This window comes from Gobio gobio (assembly GCF_949357685.1).
Source record: "Gobio gobio genome assembly, chromosome: 5".
NCBI lineage: Eukaryota > Metazoa > Chordata > Actinopteri > Cypriniformes > Gobionidae > Gobio > Gobio gobio.
Genome location: NC_137101.1, coordinates 40,574,856 through 40,586,937, shown reverse-complemented (window position 1 = coordinate 40,586,937; position 12,082 = coordinate 40,574,856). Strand labels below are relative to the sequence as shown.

Below are 12,082 nucleotides of genomic sequence, written 5' to 3'. Positions count from 1 at the left end.
AGCAGTCCAGAGGTGGCCCCAGCAACAATGGAAGGAGTAGTTTTCCAGGTGTCCCAGTATAGATGTTCACCAGGGATGCAGTCTGGGATCTTAAATGAAGCACAGCAATCCCTAAATACAAGGAACAAAGATGTAGAACAGTTGAGTTAAAAAAAAAAAATAGAATTTGTTATTAGTAGTGCTGTCAAATTAACATGTTAACGCACACAATTAATTCCAGTTTAAAGCATTAAAAATATTTAACACAATTAACATAGTACCTGTGCTTTCTGTCATACTTTGGCTACCGTTACAATATATGATCATGCTCGTATTCAAGCAAATTCTTTTAAATCATCAAGGAGAAGTCAGTGTGTTACTGCTGGTGCGCGTCTGTGACTCTCCTGTCTGTGTGACAGACACAAGGTTACATGCATCAAAAACAACGAAAACAAAACCTTTTTCTGCTTTATGACTGGGCAAGTTAAAAATCTGAACCGGTCTGACTGAGCCAATAGAAGAAAAAAAAAGATGTATATTGAAGGCACAGGTAAAATGTGGCATTTATTAAAATATGTGACATTATTTAAAGTTAATGTTATAATAAATGTTAAAAATGGATAGCTTTCAATTATCCTGTAATGCTGAATATCTATAATTAATGGGTAAAATTGAGAAAACAATATCAATTTCATAGAGACATCAGTAGCGATATTGGTGCCTTCATAAAAAGATGCCATTAAACAAATATTAAAAATATAGACTTTCTTTATGTTGTTTCTACATTAATCTGGAGATTAAAAGTGAAATCATTAAAGTATATAAATATATAAATAGATTAAAAAACTTTAATATCAGTTTTTATTAATTGCGATTAATTACAGAAATTTGTTTACAATTCTTTTTTTTTAATCGATTGGTCAGAGAAGATATCGATCCAGTGGAAGCCTGCCTTTTCCATTCCAGCATCGCTGTACCTCTTGGCCATTCCCTGGTACATCGGCTCAAAGGACCTCTCAGTCTCAGACTGAACCAACACCCAGGAAACAATCAGCCAGTTCTCATTCATGATGGCATAACTGGACATGACCCCAGATGCCAGCGTTACTTTTCTAGCCACTTTCCTGGTGTGGTCAGACCTGAAGACCTGCCCAAATGTGCCCTGGAGGCGTTTTGACATGGCTGGCTCTTGACGCCTGAACTTATCTAGAAGGCAGTCGGTCAGGTAGAAGCTGGACACAGAGACCCCATACCACCCATCTTGATCTTCATATGACCCAAAAGCACGTGGTGTGTTCTCCTTCCTCAGGAACTGCCAAATGGTCCTCTGTCCATATATGCCGGCCTCAGCATCCCTGACCCTTTCTATGGCATGCAGGTATGCCAGGTGAGCTCTTTCATACTTGAGGTGCATGAGCTCATTCACCTGGTTTGCCATATCAGTTGGTGACTTGCTAGTGCGCCTCAGCTCATCCATCCCAGACTTGCAAATGGACTTCTTGTAGGTCAGGAATGCAGGCAGAAGGTTGGTAAAGCGCTTGGGCAGCTTCTTAAGCCACCGTGGATTGTCAGCAAACCAGTTCCTCCGACAGGCTTTGCAGCTGAGTCCTGAGGACAAGATGTAATACTGACCACTTGTGCCAACAATCACCTGAGTCCTGCCCACACCTGCAGAGACCACATGTGGATGAGGACATCCGTGCAGACATGGCAGGAGGTAATTGTTCCTTAACCGGACCATGATGTGACTCTCGGGCTTCCATATGAAAAATGGGTGGAGCTGGAAGAAGTTGGGTTCAGCCACTGTATCGACAAGCTCAGGTTGTGAAGGAAGATGCCACAGTGAAATTGTGTTCCCTGGGTAACGCACTGAATGAGACCCAGGCCACAGTCCGAGATCCTGAAGCTCTATCCTGATCCAGCTTTTGGTGTTGAGAACAGCTCCAGTTGTTTATGTCATGGTCGTGCCCAGGGAGGAGAGCAGGAACGAGTGGCTGAGCTGAGGGAACTAGGATTTAAAAAGAAAAATGGATGAGGCAAAAAGAATGAACTGCCCTGATTATTATTAGGGATGCACGATATATCGGCAACATATCGTTATCGGCCGATAAATGATTATTTTTGATGTTATCGTTATCGGTCCAATAAGAAAATTTGACCGATATAGTCAAGCCGATAGATAATGTATTATTTCCTTCAGCTGAGACGGACGCGGTGTCCACCATGATGGGTTTGAATTGCTCTAAATATGTTTGGAATCACTTCGAAAAGGAAAATACAGTTATGTGCAACATGTGCAGCGCAAGTCTTCTATAATCTACATAAAATGATAATGAGAATAGAATAGGCTGTAAAAGAGCGTTGTGTTTCAGCGCGTTTGTTGAGGGAAGAGCGCGCCCACGGAGTTACACCTTCATGACGTCTTGATGATCATTAGAAATAAGGTACTATTAAGTTTAGTGTGTCCAATTCTCATCCTGGACAATATCACTTCCTCATGTCTAGCTCTGACTGTACCTGCAATCTTTCTTATTTTAGACTGAAGACTAAAGAGATGTCTCCCAGAGTACATATTATCCCAAACATACTGCCATTTATCATACGTTATTGCTTTAATAATGCTCTTAACCTCTGCTTTACTGTATTTAATGTCAACATCATTGTAAGGTGAATGCCAGTCAGTCTGGGCTGAGAAAACAGTGACTTCCCGGAAACAAAGGACTTTTCCAAAGATTAACATTTGAACACTCCCCTGCATACACAACAACCCCACCCGAGACACACCACACTGAGAAACATACTTCACATTCACACTCTGCACATCACCCTCTGTGTAGCTAAATTTCTCCCACACTGAAAACTCATTCAAAATCTATGCAACGTCAAATGTGTACAATGTATAACTATGCATGTTTAGTATCATTTGAAACGTGTCAGTGCGTCTGGTAAAATGGTCTCATTCTCCCAATCATAATGCAAACCTCCAAGAAGTTAAAGGGTTAGTTCACCCAAAAATGAAAATTCTGTCATTAATTACTCACCCTCATGTCGTTCGACACCCGTAAGACCTCCGTTCATCTTCGGAACACAAATGAAGATATTTTTGTTGAAAGCTGATGGCTGAGAAAGGCTTCAAACAGGCCTCCATTGGCATTCAGTACATTTACACTCCCAAGACCCATAAAAGGCACTTAAAACGTCGTTACAAAGTCCATCTCATCACAGTGGCTCTACAATAATTGTACGATGCGACGACAATAGTTTTTGTGAGCAAAAAAAAATCAAAATAACACCTTTATCCAACTTGTTCTTGTCTTCCGTGTATGCTTCCACGACGCATGCGCGGGAATATGACGTAGCGCCAGGGTTAAATACACACATTACACATGAATATATATATAATGCAAGTTATATATGTAATGTAAATTAATATATATATATATAAAATGTAAGTATATATATATATATATATATATATATATATATATATATATATATATATATATATATATATATATATATATATATATATATATATATATATATATATATATATAAACCCCATTGCAACGTTTTGTTAAGGATTTTTAAAGTAAAAAGTTTCTATTTATATTATTTCTTTAAAGATTATATTAGATCAATTGAACATAAAGCTTAAAACACTAAAAATGAAAACAAAGATTGAGCATTTGAACATTTATTTATATGACAAAATATTTTTTACTCAAGCATTTCAGAATGAACCTTTTTTCATAGTACATAATACACATTACACAATTCTACACTGGAATGCAGATTCAGATTAATCAAATCCCAAAACAACATAAAACAATTATTTACTTCCCCAAAGGCATCATATACTAGCTGGGGTTTGCTTTAAAAAAATACACAATCAGATTCAGACCAAAGAGAATATATTGAACTAGGTTCAAAGTTATTGCACAGCAGGTACATGACAAATTAAATCTCCATAAATATACAATTAATTCTGAGACTCCTTTTGTCCAAACACTTAAAAAACACTAAAGGCTCTTTGGCAAGTTGTTGGTCAACCATTTCAGCCTGTGAAAGTTGAAGGGCTTTTTCCTGGTCTTCCTCTTTCAATTTCAGAAAGCACGGCTCCTCCACGAAACCACTGAAAACGTTTGGTAGTTCACCTGCAGTGCAGAGGTCTTCTGTGATCCGTGGCTCCTTCATGAGAGAAGGGTACAAAAAATGGTATGAAATGTTTGAAGTTTTTTAACAATCTCGTGTGTTGAAGGATGTAGCATGTATAATAAAGTTTTGAAATTCAATTTCCCTCATGTCTATATTTGTGACAAATCATACCCTGTCACAAATCAAATTAATTAACCATTTTCAGTTCAAAATGTATACAGAAATCAAAGGCAAGCTTTTCACACTGAGCTTATCGTCGTTCTAAAGACACTTTTAACCCCGGGTGAAGTAACATTTCACACTTTTATATTGACGTGCATTTGACAGTCACTGAAACACTGTGCATTCTATATAAATAATAAATTCAGCGTTGGAGAGGAAAAACGTCAAATGCTGACAGAAAACGCAACAATTGCAGTGAAGAAGAGACCATTTTAATTATTTTATAGTCTGAAATGTCCATTCAGGATAAACTTGTAATACTCCTCATGCAAATCTTGAGCATTTATGTAAACATATTGTGTGCGGTGTTCGTCCAATCAGTGACACTGACACTGCAAATAACAGGGTACCCGCGGGATCTTAAAAAGTCTTAAATGTCTTTAAATTCAAAATCAAAATTTTAAGGCCTTAAAAGTCTTAAATTCGCTGAAGTATTGAGTTCTAGGTCTTAAATAATTTTAAACGGGTCTTAATTTTCCTACGTCCATGTAATGCTACTCCATTGCTCATTGAAATGCTCCCGCGATGTTTTAGAGAGTGTGTGTGTGTGTTGTTAGTTCGCTAGTGAGAGACCAACATGCATCTTATATAGCAGTCAATCAGCTTTCATGTTATTGGCGCGGGTCTCTTTCGGATTGTACCACAGACACATCAAACAGATTTTATTCTTCAGCTTCAGTTCTCCAGTTCTTCCAGTTCCGCGATCGTGAAAGCAAAGGCGAATCTTTCTCACCTGCCATCTCGTATAATGACCAAATAAAAGTTTGATATGCCCGATAGTACTAAACAAAGAGTTTAAAAAGCGATGGAAATCCCGAACTCATCCGCTACTGACACACCGACCGATGTTAGACTGGCCACGGATTCTGCACGCGTTTGCCGCCTGTCAGGCGCTGGCGCGAGTGTACTACCGAATCTAGGCGCATTCATAGATATCCATAGGCGTTTCTCAATGTCAAGGAAGGATCCTCGGAAGCCAGAATTCCGAGGATGCTACGTCATCGACGTCCGTCGAAGGGCTGTTCCAATGTCGAGGATCCTCGGAATTTCAACCAAGGTCTGAGTCCATCGTTCGAAAAATATGCCATATACAGGAAAGGATGCATACGAGTAGACTTCGCGGTCTTCGCGCTCTCAAATCCCCCATAATCCTATGCGCGCAGCTTTGCTCTCTAAATACAAAATGTCGGACGTTGGCGGAGTCGGACCATTAACGGGGCAATATGCTTTCAAATGTAAGTATATTTACGTTACCAGACATTTGTTATAACCGTAGTAAATATAAGTAAAGTTTAACTTTAAATGCTTGTACAAATTACTACCGTATTGATATTATAAATTATACAAATATATACAAATTACGTTATTGATGGCTAACGGACCAGTCATTTAACAATTAGCTTGGTTGCCGTCACCGGCATTTCATTTATAAATAACTAGTTAAGTTGTACAAAGTGATTTAACGTTAATATTATACCATTCACAGCATTATTAATAGCTTTCTTGTCTTAATAACAGGGACCAAGGAACAAATGGAGGCGTTCATACGTCTCCGTGTAGACAACAAGCAGCTGTTTACCGGGGGGAGAGACACCGCGGCGAACGGATATCGGTGAGAAGCAAATTATTTAATGTTCAGAAGTGATAGCTGTGTAATCTTTTTATTTCTCCCCCGTCATTCACATAGGCTTATTTTGGCGAAGATGGGGATCGAAGGGAGGGTTTCCCACGCCCAGGCAAAAAAAAAGTGGGACAATTTAAAAACCAAGTACAAGGTGGGAGACAAGTATGGAAATAATTGTTTATGCACATTGTAATGTAACTTGTGATTTTTGAAATAAGCCTTGAATGTAAACCTGACAGACTTGGGCCTGCTTCCAGTAAGTATATGCAGTGTAGTGTACAAAAGTACTAATACACTACCGTTCAAAAGTTTGAGGTCAGTGAGAATTAAATTTTTTGGAGGACAGAAATCAATACTTTTCTTTATCAAGGAATAATTAATTTGATCGACAGTGACAGTTAAGACATTTATAATGTTAAAAAAGATTATATTTCAAACAAATGTTGTTCTTTTGAACTTTCTATTCATCAAAGAATCCTGAAAAAAACTGTATAACTGACAGACCAGCAACTGTTTACAACATTGATAATAATACATGTTTCTTGAGCGTCAAATCCTCACATTTATACTGATTTGTGAAGGATCATGTGACACTGAAGCTTTGGTCACAGGAATAAATTACACTTGACTGTATATTCACATAGAAAACAGCTGATTTACACTGGAATAATATTTAATACTATAACTGATTTTTGCAGTATTTTTTATAAAATAAGCGCAGCCATGGTTAACAGAAGAGAATTCTTTTAAAAGCATTTAAAATCGTACTGACCCCAAACTTTTGAACGGTAGTGTACATCATCACAACTTTTTGATCTTCACTGTTTAGGAATGTAAGTGTCCTGCCACAGGTCAAGGGACAGAGGATGGCAAGGCGACGGCAGGAAATTGGCCCTGGTTTGCCCTCATGGACGAGGCATTAGGGCAGTCTGCAGCAGTCTCGCCCCCTTGCCTTATTGCCTCGATCCAAGAGGAAAAACCAGGGCCAAGCACTGCACAAGAGGTAGATGAAGGGAGAGACGAGGATGAGGAGGAGGAGAGAGTGAGAGACAGGAGCAAAGAGAGAGCAGGGCACAGAGGAGAGAAGAGGAGAAGGGAGCGAGAGGATCCAATCCTACAGCTACTGAAGGAGGATATTAAATACCAGAGGGAGGCAGATGAGAGGAGGGAAGCAGAGGCCAGAGAGAGATCAAACCGCTTTTTTTTGCTGTTGGAGAGGTTGGCGGAAAAATAAAGTAAATTTAATTGAACTGGTTTTGTCTTTGCCCCTTAATTATTTAATATGAACTATATCCATTTTTAAAAAACCTTTGTTCTTTAGACTGCAATTGAAAAACAAAACAATGTATTGAACAATATCTTCACCCTTATTTACAACTTCATTATAACGTTTTGTGATTCGGTATTCCAAGCTCTACAAAAAACATACATTTTTACATCTTTGTTTCATAAAAAAAATGTATTTCAACATTTCTATATTGACAACTATATACATGAAGCAGAAAATTTATTTAAACAACATTCTCATATCTACAACTATATACAACAACTTAAACATTTACAACTATATACACAACAAGACGAGAAGAACACAAGCGGCCATCAGCCACACTGCCTACAGCAACGCCGGTGCTGCTGCTGCTGTTGCTTCAAGGCTGCAGACAGAAGAAGAATGTTTAGGTTAGTCCAGTGGTTATCCAATCTGTCATGTAAGATGATAATTGATTCTACAACAGTTGCAGTATATTTAATTTTGTATCACTGAAGGTAAATAAAATATACTTAATGTACTTTTATGGTCAGGACCATAATACAGTACATCACTGGTACATTAAGAATATTTAATTTACCTTCTTGGCTGTATAGGTGTTTACCAATGGTGGTGTAATTATTAATTATTCACCTGGCAAAAATAGTCATGGTCAAGAGGTGCCTCGTGGAGTGCAGACACCTCGTTGGTCAGCGCAGCCCGCCAAGCAGCTCCACTCCGGCTCTCCCCACCATCAAGCTCCACAAGTGGCTGGTTGTCCTCCTCCTCCACAACCTCTTCCAGCACATCCCCGACACCAACACAAATATTGTGCAAAATTGCACATGCTGTCACCACCTGTGCACAAGGCAGAGCAAAAGGATACAAGACTGTTGAGATATAAAAAAAAAAACCATGAACACAGAAGATAGTGTGACTTTATCAGTTGTTAAGCATTAACTGTTATTTTGAGGAGGATACTATGATTTGATTAAGAAATTTACCACAGAAGTATTGCAATGATTTATTACCTTAGGGACAAACAGTGCATGTACTTCAAGTGCTTCTAAAAAGATGCACCTGAAGCGGGTTTTCATCATTCCAAATGCACGCTCAATGATTGTGCGACCTTTGGAATTATGGTAGTTAAACCTTTGCTCTGCCTTGCCTCTCACTGGCCTCTTATATGGTGTGATAAGGGCCAGGGGTTCCTGAAGACATGGGTAGCCACCATCAGCTAGGAGAAAATACCCAGGAGGAGGGTAAGTCCCCCTAGTGTAGATGGGGCTGTTCTTAAGGATGCGTGCATCATGCACACTTCCTGGGTAACCCACAAAGATGTCAATAAAGCGGCCCTGATGGTCACAGACTGCCTGGAGCACCACTGAAGGGAAGAGCTTTCTGTTGTTGTAATCGTGACCATCAGGGCCGCCGGGACATTTAATTCTAATGTGGCAGCCGTCTACTGCCCCTGCTGCCTTGCCAAATGCTTGGTGATTAGCCAAGTGAGCAAAACCATCCCCAACCACTTGGAGCTGCTCCTGTGTTTGTGGGAAGTGAACAAATTGGGGGAGCACAGCCACCACCTCATCCACCATCTTGTGAACAATTCTGTGCACCGTTGGAAGAGGCATGCTAAAGACCCTGGAGACAACTCTGTAGGCTGAACCTGTTGCCAGCCAGAACAGGAACACGAGTGTCTCCAGGGTCGGGCCCCATCCATGCTGCCTGTCGGTCTTCAGGGCCATCATCAGCTGCTGCATGGCCTCTCTGCCCAGCCTGAAGTCTGGCCGAGTGTCCTCCCCTCCATAGTACCGCTGCAGTACTGGCACTGTAGTGTTGATGGCACAGTAGTGCCGAGCCTGTACAACATGTAGAAGAGAGAAAGGTTTAACTATAATTTCAGTTGTGCCATTTATTTAATGTTTGTTAAACTATTAAACATATTGGGTCAACTGGTTTGCAGAGGGGGGATTTAAAGCCGTTCCCTTTTACTGGTGATTCACCATGTCATTTTTACTTCATATATAGCCAGCTAGAATGCTACCAGTCAATAAGCTTAACACTCCTATTATGCTGTGGGTCAATTTGACAATTTATTTTTTCAAAGATTATTTGACAGTCAAGTGTGTTTAAACAGTGCTGGTCAATTTAACGCACAATATAATGGATGTAATTATTTTTAAATGGATGATACGAACGTTAACGTTACTTACCATCCCGCGTCTTTGACGGCAGAGGAGGCGACTAATTAAAATCCTCCTCCTGCGAGCCTGACGCCGATGCTGCCTCACCATCTCCATCTCCATCTCCATCTCCATCTCCGAAAAAATGCTGTGCAGCAACCAAACACTTGGCACTTCCATTTTTTTCCTGTCAGAATATATATATATTTTTACAGTCGTTTCTTCACAAATGTATAAAATTCATGCATGTAATTTGAAATAAGGTCAACAATGACTTCAGAAAATATTTTTTCCAGTCAGAACCCCTTCTCTGACTACAAATCCTGTCAGAATATGTATTTTTTTTACTGTCGTTTCTTCACAAATGTATAAAATTCATGCATGTAATTTGAAATAAGGTCAACAATTACTTCAGAAAATATTTTTTTATACATTAACATATAAATAAAATGAAATTCATACTTGAATAAAAAGTTTCTCACCTCAGAAAATACTTTGCTGCTGATTTGTTGCTGAGTTGTTGCGGAGTGGTGAAGTAAGAAGGGATACAGTGGTATTGAACTTGGCATCAATCCAAACAGCCAATCAGAAGAAAGCGGATTTTCACTGACGTAATGACGCAATGACGCGCACTTGAAAGCCTGTTCCATTTACGTGTTTTCCGAATGCTAAAGAGGAGCCTCGCCTAGCCTCTGAAGGAAGTGACTTGGAAGGATCCGTCCTACCAAGGAAGGATCCTTGACATTGAGAAACACCTCATATCTATGGGCTCATTACTGTAGGTCTTAAAGTGAAAGCAATCCAATATAACCTAGCCTATACCCCCCCTCCCCCCCTCCTGCCTGTGTCGTTAGTATTAATCAAACAACAACAACAACAGGGAAAAACAAAAAGTAGCCTACATAAACTAAAGCACTGTTTGTATCTGTATATTTAAGTTGTATTTATTTGTCCTATTGTCAAACAAGATTCATGCATTTTGTTTGTTTTATTGCCATGTGTGACTATTGTGCATCTAATATAATGATATGGTAAATGTGGCATCCTAATTATGAAAAAAGAAAAAAGAAACATGCACATTTCTGAAAATGACCACCACAAAATCAATAATTTTGATCTCACAAAAAATGTATATACATACTCACACACTACCGGTCAAAAGTTTGAGAACGGTTCGATTTTTTAAATGTTTTTAAAGAAGTCTCTCCTGCTCACCGAGGCTGCATTTATTTGATCCAAAATACAGCAAAACAGTATTATTGTGAATATATATATATATATATATATATATATATATATATATATATATATATATATATATATATATATATATATATATATATATATATATATATATATATATATATATATATATATATATATTTATATATATATATATATATATATATATATTTTTTTTTTTACAATTTAAAATAACTAATTTATATTTAAATATATATCTTAAAATATAATTTATTTCTGTGATTCAAAGCTGAATTTTCAGCATCACTGCTCCAGACTTTAGAGTCACATAATCCTTCAGAAATCTTTTTTTTTTTTTTACTTTTTTTTTTATCCATCAAAGAATAATAAAAAAATGTTTTACACAACTGTTTTCAACACTGATAATAATCATAAATGTTTGTTGATCATCAGATCCTCATATGAGAATGATTAGTGAAGGGTCATGTGACACTGAAGACTGGAGTAATGATGATAAATTCAGCTTTGATCACAGGAATAAATGACACTTTACTATATATTCACATAGAAAACAGTCACAACAGAACTGTCACAATATTACAGCTTTTTGTATTTTTAATAACATAAATGCAGCATTGGTGAGCAGAAGAGACTTCTGTAAAAACATTAAAAAATCTTACCGTTCTCAGACTTTTGACCGGTAGTGTGTTTGTATATTAATCCTGGTGGGATTGAGCTATGAGGAAGTGCCAGATTAGGGGTAACACTTTATAATAACTACACGCTATGAAGCATTAGTTAAGCATTAGTAAATAGTCAATTCATCATTTATAAAGCATTAGTAGACATTAGTAAGCGGTTTATAAATACAGTTGTAAATGCTTTGTTCTTGATTTATAAGCATATCTATAAAGCATTAGTACATAATCAATTCATCATTTATAAAGCATTAGTAAGCGGTTTATAAATACAGTTGTAAATGCTTTGTTCTTGATTTATAAGCATATTTATGAAGCATTAGTACATAATCAATTCATTACTTTTTAAAGCATTAGTAAGCAGTTTATAAATACAGTTGTAAATGCTTTGTTCTTGATTTATAAGCATATCTATAATGCGTTTAATAATTGTATTTTCATACTTTATTAATGATCATTTTATCATTTCTAAATTAAGTATTTCATTATTTACAAACCAGTTATTTAGGAGTTGTCAGAGGTTCATAAGATCATTTAGAAAGTGTAAGCAAAGGATTAATAAACTATCTAAATCTACATTTATACATCTTATTATTTAGACATATAGAAGTAGTTACTCAGTGTGTTAATAAATGCTTTATTAACATGTATTCCTACTGTAATTCATGATTAATTCAGGTAGTTATAAAACATTTAGTAGTTGTCAGTTAACTATTTCTGTGAGCTAATCTAAAGTGAGGACTATTTATGCCTTGTAAAGCAT

The 12,082-nt window shown here is 37.4% G+C and overlaps 2 protein-coding genes across 3 annotated transcripts in view; one reads left to right on the top strand and one right to left on the bottom strand.

The window, feature by feature from the left end:
* The window catches only part of LOC307126511 (uncharacterized protein), a 965,522-nt gene that overhangs the window by 319,387 nt on the left and 634,053 nt on the right, over positions 1-12,082 (top strand). The window lies entirely within an intron of this gene.
* Positions 4,128-10,007, bottom strand: LOC307126513 (putative nuclease HARBI1). 2 transcript variants are annotated; one of them, XM_079817074.1, is made up of 6 exons: positions 9,901-10,007; positions 9,449-9,605; positions 8,264-9,094; positions 7,887-8,090; positions 7,546-7,638; positions 4,128-4,170 (listed from the first exon to the last, which is right to left on the bottom strand). In XM_079817074.1, exons 2-5 carry the CDS (start codon positions 9,596-9,598, stop codon positions 7,633-7,635), a joined length of 1,191 nt encoding a protein of 396 aa, XP_079673200.1. In that variant the 5' UTR covers positions 9,599-9,605; positions 9,901-10,007; the 3' UTR covers positions 4,128-4,170; positions 7,546-7,632. The 2 variants fall into 2 exon arrangements, with proteins under 2 accessions (XP_079673200.1, XP_079673199.1); XM_079817073.1 differs by lacking the exon at positions 9,901-10,007 and having other exon boundaries at positions 9,449-9,733.